The sequence below is a fragment of the Scomber scombrus genome, chromosome 7 (assembly GCF_963691925.1).
Source record: "Scomber scombrus chromosome 7, fScoSco1.1, whole genome shotgun sequence".
NCBI classification, from domain to species: Eukaryota; Metazoa; Chordata; class Actinopteri; order Scombriformes; family Scombridae; genus Scomber; species Scomber scombrus.
Genome location: NC_084976.1, coordinates 30,429,512 through 30,452,904, shown reverse-complemented (window position 1 = coordinate 30,452,904; position 23,393 = coordinate 30,429,512). Strand labels below are relative to the sequence as shown.

Here is a 23,393-nt window from a genome sequence, read left to right as displayed (position 1 = left end):
TCTAAACAGAAAATAGAAACCATGTCATTCTACATATTAGATCTAATAAAGTAAATAAAATACATATGGTTGTCAGATAACTGGTTAGTAACAACATAAACAACGCATCATACTAATTCATCATACTCAGACATTAAGTTACTGAAATCATAAATTAACAAGTAACAAAGGAACTCATAATTCACTCAGTCATATAATTACTGTAAGTGAAGTTCAGGGATCAGCTGCAGGTCACTGGAAAGACGCTCACACCTGACCTCAGTGCAGTATCAGCTCTGACTGAGCTGACCTCCTCTTCCTGCTCTTAACATCACCCTTCACTTCTCTATACATTATATTTCCTTATAGTCTTCATACTGGCTGGTTGTCTCTTTAGTTCAGGATGAACAGAAACACACAGACGCTCACTGTTGCTTCTACAAATCCAAATGTTTCTTCATATGGAGGTAAGATGCTTTCTAATATATAAACACTTGATGAGGTTCTCATCTTTTAGTGAAATATGTTATTTTATTCTTTTTAGTTAGCAATTACTTTTTTATCTCAGGTTTAAAATGGTGTTGTTTTGCATTTCACAACAGTTTTTAAGTCCATATTAACAATGTAAAGCAATTATTTCCAGTGTATCTTGATTGTGAATCAAATGAAAGCAAACAAAGTGACTTTATGAATTTAACTTTTAGATTTATTTCATATCAAAAGAAGTGCAATGAGCCTGAGGTAACACAATGTGTCTGCAAAAATATAGCTAACTTTAAACAAAAAAATGCTACAACAGTGTGGTCAACTTCAGAGTGCTTATTCTGTGAAATACTTTTCGTGGAAGGGTTACACTGTTCCGCATTTAGAAATATGCAGAAGTGCACAAAACGTACAGCACAATATAATGAAATGCATCACAAACAAATAATATTCTATAGCTCCTTTATCTTTGAGTTCAGTTGAAAACTGGGGAAATTAAAAAAAGAAAAACTAGTGTCATCATTGTACAATGGTTTGCTCCAAACACTCCTTTTCTTTAACGGTTCAACATACTGAAGAACGACACTCAGCAGAAACATGAGCAGCACTTCTCTGAAGCTGCAGAGCGATGGGACATTGAAGGAAAGTCTCAACAATCAGACAGTGCAGGAATATGACAGCAGCAGTTAGACTCCTGACATACCAACACATGCTGTGCACTGTGCAGTTTACAGAGGTCGATTATAACGGCAATCTGTGACAGTTTTCAGTCAGTGAGCAGCACGATTATCATGATTTAAAAGAAGGTGTTATAGTTGGCCCTTAATGGTACCATAATAAACATGTTAACACTGACAGCTGTACTTCTGATACATGACAACACATTGGCAGCAAAAGATTGGATATGATTCTGTAAATAAGAGCCAATTTACTGCAGATATTTAAACATCAGTGTTTGATCTGAACTGTTTCAGAGGAACTTGAGGAAGTAAGTGACTACGTTAATACAGCTGTGTGCACTGTGGACAAGATGTCAGCCACCTCAGGTATGTTAGAAACATACTTTAGTTGACAAAGTTTCATTTTTTTAAGTATTGGATTTTTCACATTTTTCAAAAAGTTCAAAGTTTCTATAATCTATAAAAAGTCCATTTTGAAATCAAAGTGTTGACATCACTCTGCTCAATCCTTATTGTTTTCTTAGATAAGAAGTGTGGCTCCTTCACTCAGTGTTTTCTACCAGTAGCAGTGAGTTGGGTGATACTGTTGGTAATCTTGGTCCTTCATATCTACTGTGAGTATCCTCTATGTGAATATCACATCAAATTAAATGTTTCTTTTTTCATAGCTTGTTATTAATGTTGTTAGTTCTTATGTAAAGGATAGATTAACATATTTTTAAAGTCAGTTTTAAAACACTAGTCAGATGTTTATATGTACATTGTTACAGTTTTGGCTTGGTGCAATCATTCCTTCTGTTCATAACGGCCTTCAAATGGAGGAGATCCTACACTTCTGTTCTGACTTTAATGTAGTGCTTTATGGCGCTTTTCCACTACACAGTTCCAGCACGACTCGGCTCGCCTAGACTCGGTACGGTTCCAGAACAGACCTTTTCCATTACAAAAAAGTACCTACTCAACGTGGGCGGGGTCGTCATAGCACTGCCCCGCGACTTCGTTTTATACGCGACACAAAACACATAAACAATGGAGGACATTGAGGTGTACTTGCTGCTGTTTGTGGTTTTTTGTCACACACAAAGCAAGAAAATTGAGCCGTATAGCTGTAACTATGGTAACGCTGCTGCTGGTATTTAAAATGCCGGACGGCTCATGACTCTTCCAGCGACAACTCTTCTGACCAATCAGCGGCCAGCAGTGTGTCGACGTCACATTTTAGTACCAGCTCGGCTCGCTTGGAACCTCGGCAGAGCAGGTACTAAGAAAGTACCAGGTACCAGGTACTTTCCCTAATGGAAACGCAAAAAGAACCGAGGCGAGTCGTGCTGGAACTGTGTAGTGGAAAAGTGCCATTAAAGCGTTTTATAATTTAGCTCTATTCATCCATGCGCACACACACACACACTACAGCTAAAGTTTGTAATATATCTTTGCAGACATGTTTAGAGGGGATTTTTAAATGGTCAGTATGAACATGAGGAATATTTACAGTACACATAACAAGTTTTAATGTTTACACAGACACCATTAGCAGCATTATCTGTTAATTCAACAACTCTGTCACAGCTTCAAAGCAGAACTGAAAACCCTGTTTTTATATTTCCTCATAGCCTTCATATAATGTGAACATATCATAATGTGAACCTGTCATTTAAATGTTTTTAAGATAATATTGAAGATTTTTTAAAATTGTATTTTTGTATACATTTTGTGGCATAAATAAAATTGCCTTGCAACAAATTCCCATAGTTCGACCCTTTCCTCTGTCTGTCGCTGTAGTTACATCTGTCATCTCTGGAAACATCAACAAGCTGACCGCAGAGAACCAGAAGCTGAAGACACAAAACCAGGAGCTGAAGACAGAGAAGAACAAATTAACAGAACAAATACGAAACATAGAGAACAACGTTACTGTCACCCAGCAGATCATTGATGCCTACTGCCCAATAAAAGACGGAAGTAAGTTCAGATCTCATAACTCAAGTCCAAAAATAACCAATAATAATGTAACAATGCAGTAATGTTGTTTATTTGTTGGTTTCTCTTATTTCAGACAGACAGTGTAAACCTTGCCTAAAGGGCTGGCTGCACCACCAGTCCAGCTGTTATGCAATCTATGACCCTGATACTTATGCTGGTCAGAAAACCCGGGAGGAAGCTCAAGAGTACTGCAGAGGAAAGAATTCAGACTTGGCTGTAATAGTTAATGAAGCTGAAAAGGTGATGAGAAAACTGTGGGAGTTTTATGACGTCCTATATGAAATGAAACTGTATTTTCTGAGTCTGTGGGCCACAGTGTGTTTATTTAAGTTCAGTGTTTAAATATCTCTCATAAGTGTCTTTCTGTTGTCCTCAGACATTCATCAGTGATAACAGTTGGATAGCTCCAGGACTCGCTGGCTACTGGATTGGACTGAGAGCTGAAGCAGAGAAATGGAAGCGGTTCGATGGAAGTGATCTGGCTGAAAAGTAAAAGACACATTCCTAAACAGTTTGAATCATAAAATCTATCAGCCTTGATCTAAACATTATGTTCTTCCCTCAGATCCTGGATGACACAACCTGCTAACAACGGCCTCTGTGCAATTTATGTCCATAAAGGAGGATGGAAATCAGTGAACTGTGGAAACAAAAACCGTTGGATCTGCAAAAAGGCGGCTTTATCTGTTTAAACAGTGAGAAGCCACACATGAGAAGGTTACTGGATACTGTAAAGATTAATAACATGTAAGATCATATCAACTGGATTGTAAATATCAATACAAAGATTTTTTATTCAGAATGTGGGATTTTTTCTCAAAGCTATTCATGTATGAGCTGTGTGTGTGTGTGCATGCTAAAGGGAGTACTAAACAGATAAGAGTGGTTCTTCTTCTACTTTGTTAGAGATGAGATGTTGTTTCCTGTTTTATCTTCATGTAACAGTTTAATTATTACTGCTGATTGGCCAACATGGGGAGCTGCATTACTTGTTCTCAACAAAATGTTCCCAGAGTTGTTTTCTTAAGTATTGTATTCTAATGAAAAGAATATTTCAATGTACAGATGACTGGTTAACTATTATCTGTTTATCTAGAAGTAAATTCATATTTCAGTCACACCTTGTTGTTCATTGTCTTTTTCTTACAGATATCTCCCTGAAAATGTCAGATAACATTACACAGATTTAACATTAAACGTTTTTTTATTTTCTGTTCATCAAATGATGACATTAACTGTGAGGGAAGTTTAAAATTGTACCAACTTCAAGAGTTCTACTATCAGGAAATCCTCTATTAATTTTAACCTGGTGTGTCTGCAGCATATTCTCACACTATTGCAGTTCTCCTTTCATCAACAGACTAACTTTTATCATAATCAAATACATTTGCCTATTTTTCTGTACACTGAAAACACATCAGATGAAGACAAATTTCTACCTTTTAATACAACTTTCTATTTCATTTAGTCAAAACTTGGTCAATAACATGATTGTGGTAAATGTTGTCTTTTGACCAAAGGTGGTAAAAATAAATATCTGCATTCAAACAGACTGAGCAGCATTGATGGATAGACAGATGAGTAATACGTTTATTGTTCATTAGTTATACTGGAATTAAAAATCTATCCACTCATCCATCCTTTTACCCATTCATCACCCATCCTCTACACATGCTGAACACTCAGTAAATGGCGTTATTAAAACATGGGTGTGATCATTTGGTTGGAAGAATAAAGGAAGATCAGATCTCAAAACTCAAGTCCAGAAACAACAAATAATAATATCACTGCATTAATGTTGTTTATTTATCCTGTTGTATGTTATATTTGCGCTGTGTACCCACCTATCTAGGAGCATACTGGACTCTTGATGATGCGCCCCTTAAATAACAGTGACATATGCGCCAGTGACTTTAGACCTGTTTTTTTTTGGTCATTAGCGTAATCGCTTGCCCCCGCTTCAAAATAGCAACGCGCCACCAATGCGCCTGACCACACCTCATTTGAGACCAACACGCCCATAGGCGCACAGACTGGTGCAAGTGCATTTGCTATTTAGACAACGTGGGCACAGGGCGAGAAAATGACAAATGCACCGGGGGAAACTAACAAAGACACATGTGCCACGCCCGCCATCCGCTGTGCGCCAACTGCAAGATGGGGCCCTTAATGTTGGTTGCTCAAAAAATGAGTGTGGCTCTACTGTTTAGTCAAAATGTCTGATGAATATGTGATAACTGGGAGTGTTGAAATACAAGATCAATGCTCAGTTTCTCTTACTGCACATTATTTATTTTCATCATTAGGTCACAAAATAACAAATACCACAAATCATGTTATTGATCAAGTTTTGAATTAATGGAAAATCCAGATGTTTGTATTAAAGGTAGAATTTCATTTTATCAGATGGGTCTTCAGTGTCAGAATAAATGCATTTCATCATGATAAAAAATGACAGGGCAGGTCATGAAAGGAGAACTGCAGCAGTGTGGAAATATCCTGCAGACACACTGATAAAACCATAAAAGGAGATTATTTCAAGAAATGTTCACTGTCACAACTTAAAGCAGAACTAAAAAACTTCTGTACTATTTAGGACTGTGAGAAGAGTATATGCTGAATTCAAGGACATGTGATGAACACTGTTTTTCACTTATTTCTTGCAGGTAGTGTGGCAGGTATGGTACAGACAGGTGGTGGCTGAAAACAACCAATGCTTTATCTAAACAGAAAATAGAAACCATGTCATTCTATATATTAGATCTAATAAAGTAAATAAAATACATATGGTTGTCAGATAACTGGTTAGTAACACAATAAACAACGCATCATACTAATTCATCATACTCAGACATTAAGTTACTGAAATCATAAATTAACAAGTAACAAAGGAACTCATAATTCACTCAGTCATATAATTACTGTAAGTGAAGTTCAGGGTTCAGCTGCAGGTCACTGGAAAGACGCTCACACCTGACCTCAGTGCAGTATCAGCTCTGACTGAGCTGAGCTCCTCCTCTTCCTGCTCCTCCTCAAGAGCTGCTCTTAACAACACCCTCCACTTCTCTATACATTATATTTCCTTATAGTCTTCATACTGGCTGGTTGTCTCTTTAGTTCAGGATGAACAGAAACACACAGACGCTCACTGTTGCTTCTACAAATCCAAATGTTTCTTCATATGGAGGTAAGATGCTTTCTAATATATAAACACTTGATGAGGTTCTCATCTTTTAGTGAAATATGTTATTTTATTCTTTTTAGTTAGCAATTACTTTTTTATCTCAGGTTTAAAATGGTATTGTTTTGCACTTCACAACAGTTTTTAACTCCATATTAACAATGTAAAGCAATTCTTACCAGTGTATCTTGATTGTGAATCAAATGAAAGCAAACAAAGTGACTTTATGAATTTAACTTTTAGATTTATTTCATATCAAAAGAAGTGCAATGAGCCTGAGGTAACACAATGTGTCTGCAAAAATATAGCTAACTTTAAACAAAAAAATGCTACAACAGTGTGGTCAACTTCAGAGTGCTTATTCTGTGAAATACTTTTCGTGGAAGGATTACACTGTTCCGCATTTAGAAATATGCAGAAGTGCACAAAACGTACATCACAAACAAAAAATACTCTATGGGTCCATTATCTTTGAGTTCAGTTGAAAACTGAGGAAATTAAAAAAAAGAAAAACTAGTGTCATCATTGTTCAATGGTTTGCTCCAAACACTCCTTTGCTTTAACGGTTCAACATACTGAAGTACGACACTCTGCAGAAACATGAGCAGCACTTCTCTGAAGCTGCAGAGCGATGGGACATTGAAGGAAAGTCACAACAATCAGACAGTGCAGGAATATGACAGCAGCAGTTAGACTCCTGACATACCAACACATGCTGTGCACTGTGCAGTTTACAGAGGTCGATTATAACGGCAATCTGTGACAGTTTTCAGTCAGTGAGCAGCATGATTATTGTGATTTAAAAGAAGGTGTTGAAGAAGGTGTGATTCTGTAAATAAGAGCCAATTTACTGCAGATATTTAAACATCAGTGTTTGATCTGAACTGTTTCAGATGAACTTGAGGAAGTAAGTGACTACGTTAATACAGCTGTGTGCACTGTGGACAAGATGTCAGCCACCTCAGGTATGTTAGAAACATAGTTTAGTTGACAAAGTTTCATTTTTTAAAGCATTGGATTTTTCACATTTTTCAAAAAAGTTCAAAGTTTCTGTAATCTATTAAAATCCATTTTGAAATCAAAGTGTTGACATCATTTTGCTCAATCCTTATTGTTTTCTTAGATAAGAAGTGTGGCTCCTTCACTCAGTGTTTTCTACCAGTAGCAGTGAGTTGGGTGATACTGTTGGTAATCTTGGTCCTTCATATCTACTGTGAGTATCCTCTATGTGAATATCACATCAAATTACATGTTTCTTTTTTCGTAGCTTGTTATTATTGTTGTTAGTTCTTATGTAAAGGATAGATTAACATATTTTTAAAGTCAGTTTTAAAACACTAGTCAGATGTTTATATGTACATTGTTACAGTTTTGTCTTGGTGCAATCATTCCTTCTGTTCATAACGGCCTTCAAATGGAGGAGATCCTACACTTCTGTTCTGACTGCATTTAATGTAGTGCTTTAAAGTCTTTATAATTTAGCTCTTATTCATCCATTCACACACACACATGCACACACACACAATACAGCTAAGGTTTGTAATATATCTTTGCAGACATGTTTAGAGGGGATCTTTTAATGGTCAGTTTGAACAGGAGGAATATTTACAGCACACAAAACAAGTTTTAATGTTTACACAGACACCATTAGCAGCATTATCTGTTAATTCAACAACTCTGTCACAGCTTCAAAGCAGAACTGAAAACCCTGTTTTTATATTTCCTGTTTAGTCTTCATGTAATGTGATCATATCATAATGTGAACCTGTCATTTTAATGTTATGATAATGTTAAAGATTTTAAGAATTGTGTTTTTGTATAAAATTTGTGGCATAAATAAAATTACCTTGCAACAAATTCCCAAAGTTTGACCCTTTCCTCTGTCTGTCGCTGTAGTTACATCTGTCATCTCTGGAAACAACAACAAGCTGACTGAAGAGAACCAGGAGCTGAAGACACTGATCAACATAACAGAACAAATACGAAACATAGAGAACTGTGTTACTGTCACCCAGCAGATCATTGATGCCTACTGCCCAATAAAAGATGGAAGTAAGTTCAGATCTCATAACTCAAGTCCAAAAATAACCAATAATAATGTAACAATGCAGTAATGTTGTTTATTTCTTGGTTTCTCTTATTTCAGACAGACAGTGTAAACCTTGCCGAGATGGCTGGCTACACCACCAGTCCAGCTGTTATGCAGTCAATAATAGCTGGACTGCTGGTCAGAAAACCTGGGAGGAAGCTCAACAGAACTGCAGAGGAAAGAATTCACACTTGGCTGTAATAGTTAATGAAGATGAAAAGGTAATGAGAAAACTGGGGGAATTTTATGACGTCCTATATGAAATGAAACTGTATTTTCTGAGTCTGTGGGCCACAGTGTGTTTATTTAAGTTCAGTGTTTAAATATCTCTCATAAGTGTCTTTCTGTTGTCCTCAGACATTCATCAGTGGTAACAGTTGGTACACTGCAGGAGTCAATGGCTACTGGATTGGACTGAGAGCTGAAGCAGGGAAATGGAAGTGGACCGATGGAAGTGATCTGGCTAAAAAGTAAAAGTCACATTCCTAAACAGTTTGAATCATAAAATCTATCAGCCTTGATCTAAACATTATGTTCTTCCCTCAGATCCTGGATGACACAACCTGCTAACAACGGCACCTGTGCAATTTCTGTCCATAACCAAGGATGGAAATCAGTGAGCTGTGGAAACAAAAACGGTTGGTTCTGCAAAAAGGCGGCTTTATCTGTTTAAACAGTGAGAAGCCACACATGAGATGGTTACTGGATACTATGTAAAGATTATTAACATGTAAGATCATATCAACTGGATTGTAAATATCAATACAAAGATTTTTTATTCAGAATGTGGGATTTTTTCTCAAAGCTATTCATGTATGAGCTGTGTGTGTGTGTGTGTGTGTGTGTGTGTGTGTGTGTGTGTGTGTGTGTGTGTGTGTGCTAAAGGGAGTATTAAACAGATAAAAGCTGTTCTTCTGCTTCTTTGTTAGAGATGAGATGTTGTTTCCTGTTTTATCTTCATGTAACAGTTTAATTATTACTGCTGATTGGCCAACATGGGGAGCTGCATTACTTGTTCTCAACAAAATGTTCCCAGAGTTGTTTTCTTAAGTATTGTATTCTAATGAAAAGAATATGTCAATGTACAGATGACTAGTTAACTATTATCTGTTTATCTAGAAGTAAATTCATATTTCAGTCACACCTTGTTGTTCATTGTCTTTTTCTTACAAATATCTTCCTGAAAATGTCAGTAAGCTTTCATCAAGTCAGATAATGTTACACAGATTTAACATTAAACGTTTTTTTATTTTCTGTTCATCAAATGATGATGTTAACAGTGAGGGAAGTTTAAAATTGTACCAACTTCAAGAGTTCTACTATCAGGAAATCCTCTATTAATTTTAACCTGGTGTGTCTGCAGCATATTCTCACACTATTGCAGTTCTCCTTTCATCAACAGACTAACTTTTATCATAATCAAATACATTTGCCTATTTTTCTGTACACTGAAAACACATCAGATGAAGACAAATTTCTACCTTTTAATACAACTTTCTATTTCATTTAGTCAAAACGTGGTCAATAACATGATTGTGGTAAATGTTGTCTTTTGACCAAAGGTGGTAAAAATAAATATCTGCATTCAAACAGACTGAGCTGCATTGATGGATAAACAGAAGAGTAATACGTTTATTGTTCATTAGTTATACTGGAATTAAAAATCTATCCCCTCATCCATCCTTTTACCCATTCATCACCCATCCTCTACACATGCTGAACACTCAGTAAATGGCGTTATTAAAACATGGGTGTGATCATTTGGTTGGAAGAATAAAGGAAGATCAGATCTCAAAACTCAAGTCCAGAAACAACAAATAATAATATCACTGCATTAATGTTGTTTATTTATCCTGTTGTATGTTATATTTGCGCTGTGTACCCACCTATCTAGGAGCATACTGGACTCTTGATGATGCGCCCCTTAAATAACAGTGACATATGCGCCAGTGACTTTAGACCTGTTTTTTTTTGGTCATTAGCGTAATCGCTTGACCCCGCTTCAGAATAGCAACGCGCCACCAATGCGCCTGACCACACCTCATTTGAGACCAACACGCCCATAGGCGCACAGACTGGTGCAAGTGCATTTGCTATTTAGACAACGTGGGCACAGGGCGAGAAAATGACAAATGCACCGGGGGAAACTAACAAAGACACATGTGCCACGCCCGCCATCCGCTGTGCGCCAACTGCAAGATGGGGCCCTTAATGTTGGTTGCTCAAAAAATGAGTGTGGCTCTACTGTTTAGTCAAAATGTCTGATGAATATGTGATAACTGAGAGTGTTGAAATACAAGATCAATGCTCAGTTTCTCTTACTGCACATTATTTATTTTCATCATTAGGTGACAAAATAACAAATACCACAAATCATGTTATTGATCAAGTTTTGAATTAATGGAAAATCCAGATGTTTGTATTAAAGGTACAATTTCATTTTATCAGATGGGTCTTCAGTGTCAGAATAAATGCATTTCATCATGATAAAAAATGACAGGGCAGGTCATGAAAGGAGAACTGCAGCAGTGTGGAAATATCCTGCAGACACACTGATAAAACCATAAAAGGAGATTATTTCAAGAAATGTTAACTGTCACAACTTAAAGCAGAACTAAAAAACTTCTGTACTATTTAGGACTGTGAGAAGAGTATATGCTGAATTCAAGGACATGTGATGAACACTGTTTTTCACTTATTTCTTGCAGGTAGTGTGGCAGGTATGGTACAGACAGGTGGTGGCTGAAAACAACCAATGCTTTATCTAAACAGAAAATAGAAACCATGTCATTCTATATATTAAATCTAATAAAGTAAATAAAATACATATGGCTGTCAGATAACTGGTTAGTAACACAATAAACAACTCATCATACTAATTCAACATACTCAGACATTAAGTTACTGAAATCCTAAATTAACAAGTAACAAAGGAACTCATAATTCACTCAGTCATATAATTACTGTAAGTGAAGTTCAGGGATCAGCTGCAGGTCACTGGAAAGATGCTCACACCTGACCTCAGTGCAGTATCAGCTCTGACTGAGCTGAGCTCCTCCTCTTCCTGCTCCTCCTCCAGGGCTGCTCTTAACAACACCCTCCACTTCTCTATACATTATATTTCCTTATAGTCTTCATACTGGCTGGTTGTCTCTTTAGTTCAGGATGAACAGAAACACACAGACGCTCACTGTTGCTTCTACACATCCAAATGTTTCTTCATCTGGAGGTAAGATGATTTCTAATATATAAACAGTTGAAAAGGTTGTCATCTTTTAGTGAAGCAGTTATTTTATTCTTTTTAATGTTTTTTATTAGGGCTGTCCAACAATCTATTACAATTGCGATTAATCTAACTTTTTATCTCATGTTTAAAATTGTAATTTTTTTGCACTTCACAACAGTTTTTAACTCAATATTAACAATGTAAAACAATTCTTACCATTGTATCTTGATTGTGAATCAAATGAATGCAAACAAAGTTACTTTATGAACTTGACTTTTAGATTTATTTCAAATCAAAAGAAGTGCAATGAGCCTGAGGTAACACAATGTCTACTGCAAAAATATAGGAAAGAAATGCTACAACAACAGTGTGGTCTTCTGTGGAAGATTACACAGTTCCACATTTAGAAATATGCAGAAGTGCACAAAACGTACAGCACAATATAATAAAGTACATCACAAACAAATAATATTCTATGGGTCCATTATCTTTGAGTTCAGATGAAAACAGGAAATTGAAAAAAGAAAAACTAGTGTCATCATTGTACAATGGTTTGCTCCAAACACTCCTTTTCTTTAACGGTTAAACATACTGAAGAACGACACTCTGCAGAAACATAAGCAGCACTTATCTGAAGCTGCAGAGCGATGGGATCAGGCGGGGAGTTCTGGTCCTCTGAAATGAGGCCAACGCGGAAGTAACTTAAACTGCATTCTATCAAAACGCCACCAGGGGGCGACCGTTTTGGTGTCAAAAGGACTTCCGTCTCTATACAAGTCAATGGAGAATTCACCAACTTCTCACTTGATTTCTAACCTCAGTAAACATTTTCAAAATGTGTTTATGGTCTCAATTGCTAGTTTAAAGCCTTCTTCAATGCAGTATGATGATCATTTGGGACATTTTGGCCTCCCTGATTTTATATTTGACGATAAAGCAGGGTATGCATTAGGGCGTGGCTACGTCGTGATTGACAGGTTGATTGGTTCACAGGTTCAGGAGGGCGCCTCATGCCTCTCCTGATGCCCATATAAGTAGAATCCGTGTTTTTATTTTTCCTGGCATGCACCTGAAATTTTCAAGATGGCGCCGCTCAGATCCGATACTATTGGCCTCCAAGCAGCAGTCCACAAACCAATGGGTGATGTCACGGATGTTACGTCCATTTCTTATATACAGTCTATGAGACAACTTCAGTGTGCTTAGGGTGGAACATGTTTTGTGGAAGGATTACACTGTTCCACATTTAGAAATGTGCAAAAGTGCACAAAACTTACAGCACATTATAATAAAATATATAAGAAACAAATAATATTCTATGGCTCCATTATCTTTGAGTTCAGATGAAAACAGGAAATTGAAAAAGAAAAACTAGTGTCATCATTGTACAATGGTTTGCTCCAAACACTCCTTTTCTTTAACGGTTCAACATACTGAAGAACGACACTCTGCAGAAACATGAGCAGCACTTCTCTGAAGCTGCAGAGCGATGGGACATTGAAGGAAAGTCTCAACAATCAGACAGTGCAGGAATATGACAGCAGCAGTTAGACTCCTGACATACCAACACATGCTGTGCACTGTGCAGTTTACAGAGGTCGATTATAACGGCAATCTGTGACAGTTTTCAGTCAGTGAGCAGCACGATTATTGTGATTTTTTTGGCCCTTAATGGTATTATAATAAACATGTTAACACTGACAGCTCTACTTCTGATACATGACAACACATTGGCAGCAACATATTGGATGTGATTCTGTAAATAAGAGCCAATTTACTGCAGATATTTAAACATCAGTGTTTGATCTGAACTGTTTCAGAGGAACTTGAAGAAGTAAGTGACTACGTTAATACAGCTGTGTGCACTGTGGACAAGATGTCAGCCACCTCAGGTATGTTAGAAACATAGTTTAGTTGACAAAGTTTCATTTTTTTAAGCATTGGATTTTTCACATTTTTCAAAAAGTTCAAAGTTTCTATAATCTATAAAATGTCCATTTTGAAATCAAAGTGTTGACATCACTCTGCTCAATCCTTATTGTTTTCTTAGATAAGAAGTGTGGCTCCTTCACTCAGTGTTTTCTACCAGTAGCAGTGAGTTGGGTGATACTGTTGGTAATCTTGGTCCTTCATATCTACTGTGAGTATCCTCTATGTGAATATCACATCAAATTAAAGTCTGTATAAAGTGAAAATAAATATGTGTTCTGACAGTTTTAAAACAATAGGAATATTTACAGCACACAAAACAAGTTTTAATGTTTGTATAGACACCTGTGTATTGATTTAAGACCGACTTTTAAAACATTTATTCAACACAAGTCAACAGAAACCATTAGCAGCATTATCTGTTAATTAAACAACTGTCACAGATTCAAAGCAGAACTGAAAACCCTGTTTTTATATTTCCTCATAGCCTTCATATAATGTGATCATATCATAATGTGAACCTGTCATTTTAATGTTATGATATTAAGGATTTTTTAAATTGTGTTTTTGTATAAAATTTGTGGCATAAATAAAATTACCTTGCAACAAATTCTCATAGTTCGACCCTCTCCTCTGTCTGTCGCTGTAGTTACATCTGTCATCTCTGGAAACAACAACAAGCTGACTGCAGAGAACCAACAACTGAAACAAGAATATAATGATGCAGAAATGAAGATCAAGAAACTAACTGCAGAGAACCAACAACTGAAACAAGAATATAATGATGCAGAAATGAAGATCAAGAAACTAACTGCAGAGAACCAACAACTGAAGACACAAAACCAGGAGCTGAAGACACTGAACATCTTAACAGAACAAATACGAAAAATAGAGAAATGTAATACTGTCACCCAGCAGATCATTGATGCCTACTGCCCAATAAAAGATGGAAGTAAGTTCAGATCTCATAACTCAAGTCCAAAAATAACCAATAATAATGTAACAATGCAGTAATGTTGTTTATTTGTTGGTTTCTGTTATTTCAGACAGACAGTGTAAACCTTGTCTGCAGGGCTGGCTGCACCACCAGTCCAGCTGTTATGTAATCATTAACCCTAATACTGCTGGTCAGAAAACCTGGGAGGAAGCTCAAGAGAACTGCAGAGGAATGAATTCAGAATTGGCTGTAATAGTTAATGTAGATGAAAAGGTAATGAGAAATCTGGGAATTTTATGATGTCATATATGAAATGAAACTGTATTTTCTGAGTCTGTGGGCCACAGTTTGTTTATTTAAGTTCAGTGTTTAAATATCTCTCATAAGTGTCTTTCTGTTGTCATCAGACATTCATCAGTGATAACAGTTGGAAAAGTTCAGGAGACAATGGCTACTGGATTGGACTGAGAGCTGAAGCAGGGAAATGGAAGTGGACTGATGGAAGTGATCTGACTGAAAGGTAAAAGTCACATTCCTAAACAGTTTGAATCATAAAATCTATCAGCCTTGATCTAAACATTATGTTCTTCTCTCAGCTCCTGGATGACACAACCTGCTAACAACGGCACCTGTGCAATTTCTGTCCATAACCAAGGATGGAAATCAGTGAACTGTGGAAACAAAAAGCGCTGGATCTGCAAAAAGTCACCTTTATCTGTTTAAACAGTGAGAAGCCACACATGAGAAGGTTACTGGATACTCTGTAAAGATTAATAACATGTAAGATCATATAAACTGGATTGTAAATATCAATACAAAGACTTTTTATTCAGAATATGGGATTTTTTCTCAAATCTATTCATGTGTGTGTGTGTGTGTGTTTGTTTGTTTGACTTAAGTCACTTTCAGGGACACACACCAGACTTAAGACCCAATGTAAATATCCCAAAAGTGACTTAAGTTCCAGGCTTCTTCTGTAAAAGTAAAACTGAAAATGTTCAGTCTAAATGAATTTTTCCTTGTTAATTTGTGACATAATAACAAAATTGTAAAAAAAAAAAAAAAAAAGATATCTTATCAATGTGATAATTGCGAGTGTTGAAATTGAAAATCAGCTGCTTTTTTCTCTGACTGCACATTATTTATTTTCATCATCTTCTGTCACAAAATAGCAAATACCACAGAGTTTGAATGAAGGAAATAGCAAAGATGACAAGGTTAATATGAAGGAAATTTAGCTTCAAGATGCTTAAGAAAATATGGGGAGCAGAGTGCAGACCACAGTCATGTACTTTGGACATGAAACACTATCGGTGGATTCTGGGAAAGATCTATTGGAGAAGTATCTCATATCTTTGGCTTCTCTTTAAATGCAAACCCCACTAGTTCTTCGTCTCAGGAAACTACTTGAAGAAATTAATAGAAAAGATACTCATTTGTTTTTAGTGATAAGTATAGCTATGAAGAACTGGTTAACAGATGATAATTTAATTAACTCTAAATGGGAAGGTCTTGCAAAAGAAATATATGAAATGGAAAAAAATAACAATGAGAATCAGAAATGAAGTTCATATCTTTGAAGAGAGATGAGAAATATGGGTTACATACATAACAGAATGATTGATGTCACCTTGGTTGTGGATATATACATTGACATATAAATACACCATTGAACTGATATATCCAATGAACTAGTGCAGATGTTTTACTTTTTCTTTTGTCTGTTTGTCTGATTTTTGCTTTTGATATGTATTTGATCGTGAGAAAAATTATTGTCTGCTCATGAAAGAACTAAAATAGTTTGTAGTGGTTAAAGTCACCACGAAGACTTCTCCAAACAACACGTCAGCATCGTCTGTTAATTTAGCAACTGTCTCACACCTTCAAAGCAAAACTGAAAACCCTATTTTTATATTTCCTTACAGCCTTCGTATAATGTGATCAGATCATAATGTGAACCTGTCATTTCAATGTTTTTATGATAATGTTAAATGTTTTAAATTGTGCTTTTGTATAAAACTGTGTTGCATAAATAAAAAGCCTTGAAACAAAGGGTTAGGTAATCCAGATCTGTGATATGTGATAACTGGGAGTGTTGAAATAGAACAAAATAACAAATACCACAAATCATGTTATTGACCAAGTTTTGAATTAATGGAAAATCAAGATGTTTGTATTAAAGGTAGAATTTCATTTTATCAGATGGGTCTTCAGTGTCAGAAGAAATGCATTTGATGATGATAAAAAAATGACAGGTCAGGTCATGAAAGGAGAACTGCATCAGTGTGAGAACATGCAGCGGAAACACTCTGTTAAAACCATAAAAGGAGATTATTTCAAGAAGTGTTCACTGTCACAACTTAAAGCAGAACTTTAAAAACCTCAATAAAATACTTTCTATTTAGGACTGTGAGAAGGGTATATGCTGAATTGAAAGACGTGATGAACACTGACGGTGTGTGTTGAGGCACAATGAGACACCAGGAGATTTTGATTAGTTTCACTTATTTCTTGCAGGTAGTGTGGCAGGTATGGTACAGACAGGTGGTGGCTGACAAGAACCAATGCTTTATCTAAACAGAAAATAGAAACCATGTCATTCTATATATTAAATCTAATAAAGTAAATAAAATACATATGGCTGTCAGATAACTGGTTAGTAACACAATAAACAATGCATCATACTAATTCAACATACTCAGGAATTAAGTTACTGAAATCATAAATTAACAAGGAACAAAGGAACTCATAATTCAGTCAGTCATATAATTACTGTAAGTGAAGTTCAGGGTTCAGCTGCAGGTCACTGGAAAGACGCTCACACCTGACCTCAGTGCAGTATCATCTCTGACTGAGCTGAGCTCCTCCTCTTCCTGCTCCTCCTCCAGAGCTGCTCTTAACAACACCCTCCACTTCTCTATACATTATATTTCCTTATAGTCTTCATACTGGCTGGTTGTCTCTTTAGTTCAGGATGAACAGAAACACAAATCCAAATGTTTCTTCATATGGAGGTAAGATGCTTTCTAATATATAAACACTTGATGAGGTTCTCATCTTTTAGTGAAATATGTTATTTTATTCTTTTTAGTTAGCAATTACTTTTTTATCTCAGGTTTAAAATGGTATTGTTTTGCATTTCACAACAGTTTTTAAGTCCATATTAACAATGTAAAGCAGTTCTTACCAGTGTATCTTGATTGTGAATCAAATTAATGCAAACAAAGTGACTTTATGAATTTAACTTTTAGATTTATTTCATATCAAAAGAAGTGCAATGAGCCTGAGGTAACACAATGTGTCTGCAAAAATATAGCTAACTTTAAACAAAAAAATGCTACAACAGTGTGGTCAACTTCAGAGTGCTTATTCTGTGAAATACTTTTCGTGGAAGGATTACACTGTTCCGCATTTAGAAATATGCAGAAGTGCACAAAACGTACATCACAAACAAATAATACTCTATGGCTCCATTATCTTTGAGTTCAGTTGAAAACTGGGGAAATTAAAAAAAGAAAAACTAGTGTCATCATTGTACAATGGTTTGCTCCAAACACTCCTTTGCTTTAACGGTTAAACATACTGAAGAACGACACTCTGCAGAAACATGAGCAGCACTTATCTGAAGCTGCAGAGCGATGGGACATTGAAGGAAAGTCTCAACAATCAGACAGTGCAGGAATGTGACAGCAGCAGTTAGACTCCTGACATACCAACACATGCTGTGCACTGTGCAGTTTACAGAGGTCGATTATAACGGCAATCTGTGACAGTTTTCAGTCAGTGAGCAGCATGTTTATTGTGATTTAAAAGAAGGTGTTATAGTTGGCCCTTAATGGTACCATAATAAACTTGTTAATACTGACAGCTCTACTTCTGATACATGACAACACATTGGCAGCAAAAGATTGGATGTGATTCTGTAAATAAGAGCCAATTTACTGCAGATATTTAAACATCAGTGTTTGATCTGAACTGTTTCAGAGGAACTTGAGGAAGAAATTGACTACATTAATACAGCTGTGTGCACTGTGGACAAGATGTCAGCCACCTCAGGTATGTTAGAAACATAGTTTACTTGATGACATTTCATTCTTGTAAGCATTGGATTTTTCACATTTTTCAAAAAGTTCAAAGTTTCTATAATCTATAAAAAGTCCATTTTGAAATCAAAGTGTTGACATCATTCTGCTCAATCCTTATTGTTTTCTTAGATAAGAAGTGTGGCTCCTTCACTCAGTGTTTTCTACCAGTAGCAGTGAGTTGGGTGATACTGTTGGTAATCTTGGTCCTTCATATCTACTGTGAGTATCCTCTATGTGAATATCACATCAAATTAAATGTTTCTTTTTCCATAGCTTGTTATTATTGTTGTTAGTTCTTATGTAAAGGATAGATTAACATATTTTTAAAGTCAGTTTTAAAACAATAGTCAGATGTTTATATGTACATTGTTACAGTTTCGGCTTGGTGCAATCATTCCTTCTGTTCATAACGGCCTTCAAATGGAGGAGATCCTACACTTCTTTTCTGACTTTAATGTAGTGCTTTAAAGCGCTTCATAACTTAGCTCTATTCATCCATTCAGCTAAGCTAAGGTTTGTAATATATTTTTGCAGACATGTTTAGAGGGGATCTTTTAATGGTCAGTTTGAACAGGAGGAATATTTACAGCACACATAACAAGTTTTAATGTTTATACAGACACCATTAGCAGCATTATCTGTTAATTCAACAACTCTGTCACAGCTTCAAAACAGAACTGAAAACCCTGTTTTTATATTTCCTCATAGCCTTCATATAATGTGATAATATCATGATGTGAACCTGTCATTTTAATGTTATGATATTGTTAAAGATTTTTTAAATTGTGTTTTTGTATAAAATTTGTGGCATAAATAAAATTACCTTGCAACAAATTCCCAAAGTTCGACCCTTTCCTCTGTCTGTCGCTGTAGTTACATCTGTCATCTCTGAAAAGAACAACAAGCTGACTGCAGAGAACCAACAGCTGAAGATAGAGAAGAACAAATTAACAGAACAAATACGAAACATGGAGAACAACGTTACTGTTACCCAGCAGATCATTAATGCCTACTGCACAATAAAAGATGGAAGTAAGTTCAGATCTCATAACTCAAGCACAAAAATAACCAATAATAATGTAACAATGCAGTAATGTTGTTTATTTGTTGGTTTCTCTTATTTCAGACAGACAGTGTAAACCTTGCCTGGATGGCTGGATGCACCACCAGTCCAGCTGTTACGCAATCAATACCCCTGATACTGCTGGTCAGAAAACCTGGGAGGAAGCTCAAGAGAACTGCAGAGGAAAGAATTCAGACTTGGCTGTAATAGTTAATGTAGATGAAAAGGTAATGAGAAAACTGTGGGAATTTTATGATGTCATATATGAAATGAAACTGTATTTTCTGAGTCTGTGGGCCACAGTGTGTTTATTTAAGTTCAGTGTTTAAATATCTCTCATAAGTGTCTTTCTGTTGTCCTCAGACATTCATCAGTGATAACAGTTGGGAAAGTTCAGGAGACAAAGGCTACTGGATTGGACTGAGAGCTGAAGACAGGAAATGGAAGTGGATCGATCGAAGTGATCTGGCTGAAAAGTAAAAGTCACATTCCTAAACAGTTTGAATCATAAAATCTATCAGCCTTGATCTAAACATTATGTTCTTCCCTCAGATCCTGGATGACACAACCTGCTGCCACCAGCGTCTGTGCAATTTCTGTCCATAACCAAGGATGGAAATCAGTGAGCTGTGGAAACAAAAACCGTTGGATCTGCAAAAAGGCACCTTTACCTGTTTAAACAGTGAGAAGCCACACATGAGAAGGTTACTGGATACTCTGTAAAGATTAATAACATGTAAGATCATATCAACTGGATTGTAAATATCAATACAAAGATTTTTTATTCAGAATGTGGGATTTTTTCTCAAAGCTATTCATGTATGAGCTGTGTGTGTGTGTGTGTGTGTGTGTGTGTGTGTGTGTGTGTGTGTGTGTGCGCGCTAAAGGGAGTACTAAACAGATAAAAGCTGTTCTTCTGCTTCTTTGTTAGAGATGAGATGTTGTTTCCTGTTTTATTTTCATGTAACAGTTTAATTATTACTGCTGATTGGCCAACATGGGGAGCTGCATTACTTGTTCTCAACAAAATGTTCCCAGAGTTGTTTTCTTAAGTATAGTATTCTAATGAAAAGAATATTTCAATGTACAGATGACTGGTTAACTATTATCTGTTTATCTAGAAGTAAATTCATATTTCAGTCACACCTTGTTGTTCATTGTCTTTTTCTTACAGATATCTCCCTGAAAATGTCAGTAAGCTTTCATCAAGTCAGATAAAGTTACACAGATTTAACATTAAACAATTTTAAAAATATATATGTTTCTGTTATAATATATAAACGATGACATTAACTGTGAGGGAAGTTTAAAATTGTAGCAACTTGATTTATGATTTTAGTTCTGCTTTGAAGTTGCAGCAGTTGTTTATTTAGTTCTTCTATCAGGAAATCCTCTTTAATAAATTTAACCTGGTGTGTCTGCAGCATATTCTCACGCTATTGCAGTTCTCCTTTCATCAACAGACTAACTTTTATCATAATCAAATACATTTGCTTATTTTTCTGCACACTGAAAACACATCAGATGAAGACAAATTTCTAACTTTTAATACAACTTTCTATTTCATTTAGTCAAAACGTGGTCAATAACATGAATGTGGTCACATTATTTTTTGACCAAAGGTGTTAAAAATAAATATCTGCATTCAGACAGACTGAGCAGACAGAAGAGTAATAAGTTTATTGATCGTTAGTTATACTGGAATTAAAAATCTATCCCCTCATCCATCCTTTTACCCATTCATCACCCATCCTCTACATATGCTGAACACTCAGTAAATGGTGATTTAAAACATGGGTGTGATCCTTTGGTTGGAATTGAAAATCGATGCTGCTGAGTTTCTCTGACTGCACATTATATATTTTCATCATCTTCTATCACAAAATAGTAAATACCACAAAGTTTGAATGAATGAAATAGCAAATGTGTGTATTAAAAGTTAATATTTCATGTTATCAGACGGGTCTCCAACTCATTCAGAGTCAGACGGTATGGGCATGACATCCACTGCACTCTGATATGTATATTAGTGGTAATAAGGTACATTAGTGTATCTTTCATTATGAATTGTGTAGTTTTTGCTTACAAGACATGTCATTCACATGTCATATTAATGTTGTATCGTTACGTTTTGTGACATTTCTGGACTGGAATGGTTCAAAATGGTATAAAACATACATTGAATATGGAATTTAAAAAATAAAGGAGGATGAGATGAAATACATGAATGCTTCTTTTTGCTTTAAAACCTGTTGTGCATTTTATATGTATGTTAATTGAATAATTTATAGTTTTTCTGGTCCATTTGCATTAGTATTTAATACAAATATATCAACAGACAAAAGTGAGCTTAAATTGAATAAATAAAATGGGAAGAGACCCCAAACAAAAATGTATAATTCTGAGTTGGCTATATAAAACACATTCAAACGATAACACATCAAATGTACCCAGCCATAGGTGTTGGTCCTCACAACTGTATAATTAAAATATTTTTTTACTCAAAAGAACACACAAAATCTGCCTAGCAACAGGAGGGGTCCTCACAACTATACAAGATACATTTTTTTTTTTAACTTTGTGTTTATTGACTTTTGAAATGATATTCTGGCTCTCCACTCCCATCTAGTGACAGGACTATTTTTTTGCAACATTCTAGCTATAGTAGAAATGGTGGTCCTCACAAAGAGAACTCTGAGATCGTGGTCCTCACAATGTGATATATACATGTATGTGTGTGCGTGCGTGTGTGTGTGTTTGACTTAAGTCACTTTCATGGACACACACCAGACTTAAAATTTCAGTCTAAATGAATTTTTCCTTGTTAATTTGTGACATAATAACAAAATTGTATTAAAAAAAAGATCTTTTGAATCTTATGAATGTGATAATTGCGAGTGTTGAGATTGAAAATCGATGCTGCTGAGTTTCTCTGACTGCACATTTTTTATTTTATCATCTTCTGTCACAAAATACCAAATTCCACAGAGTTTGAATGAAGGAAATAGCAAAGATGACAAGGTTAATATGAAGGAAATTTAGCTTCAAGATGCTGGAGAAAATGTGGGGAGCAGAGTGCAGACCACAGTCATGTACTTTGGACATGAAAGACTATCGGTGGATTCTGGGAAAGATCTATTGGAGAAGTCTCTCATATATTTGGCTTCTCTTTAAATGCAAACCCACTAGTACTTCGTCTCAGGAAAGTACCTGAAGAAATTAATAGAAAAGATACACATTTTTTTGTGATAAGTATAGCTATGAAGAACTGGTTAACAGATGATACTTTAATTAACTCTAAATGGGAAAGTCTTGCAAAAGAAATATATGAAATGGAAAAAATAGCAATGAGAATCAGAAATCAAGTTCATATCTTTGAAGAGAGATGAGAAATATGGGTTACATACATAACAGAATGATTGATGTCACCTTGGTAATGTATATATACATTGACATATAATTATACCATTAAACTGATATATCCAATGAACTAGTGCAGATGTTTTACTTTTTCTTTTGTCTGTTTGTCTGATTTTTGCACATAAAGGTTATGTCTGTAACACAATTTTGTAAAATGCAACAACAACAAAGAAATAGCAACGGTGTGTTTATTAAAAGTTAATATTTCATGTTAACAGACTGGTCTTCAGACTCAGCAAAAAGAAAGAAGAATATGTATTTGATCATGAGAAAAGTTACCGTCTGCTCATGAAAGAACTAAAATAGTTTGCAGTGGTTAAAGTCACCATGAAGACTTC

At 35.7% G+C, this 23,393-nt stretch overlaps 1 protein-coding gene across 1 annotated transcript; it reads left to right on the top strand.

Annotated features, from left to right (window-relative positions):
* Nucleotides 1-355: 355 nt before the first annotated feature.
* Nucleotides 356-20,148, top strand: LOC133983846 (C-type lectin domain family 4 member G-like). Its single transcript, XM_062423058.1, has 6 exons — nucleotides 356-446; nucleotides 1,437-1,508; nucleotides 1,667-1,756; nucleotides 2,925-3,104; nucleotides 19,699-19,862; nucleotides 19,999-20,148. The coding sequence occupies exons 1-6, from the start codon at nucleotides 383-385 to the stop codon at nucleotides 20,113-20,115; spliced, it is 687 nt and encodes a 228-aa protein (XP_062279042.1). The 5' UTR covers nucleotides 356-382; the 3' UTR covers nucleotides 20,116-20,148.
* Nucleotides 20,149-23,393: the final 3,245 nt, after the last annotated feature.

Bases quoted from the DNA above. Each gene is read 5' to 3' on its own strand.
- LOC133983846 (XM_062423058.1), top strand. From the start codon at position 383: ATGAACAGAAACACACAGACGCTCACTGTTGCTTCTACAAATCCAAAT. The intron at 1,509-1,666 runs GTATGTTAGAAA...TTGTTTTCTTAG, and splicing joins CAAGATGTCAGCCACCTCAG to ATAAGAAGTGTGGCTCCTTC. The intron at 19,863-19,998 runs GTAATGAGAAAA...TGTTGTCCTCAG, and splicing joins TAGTTAATGTAGATGAAAAG to ACATTCATCAGTGATAACAG.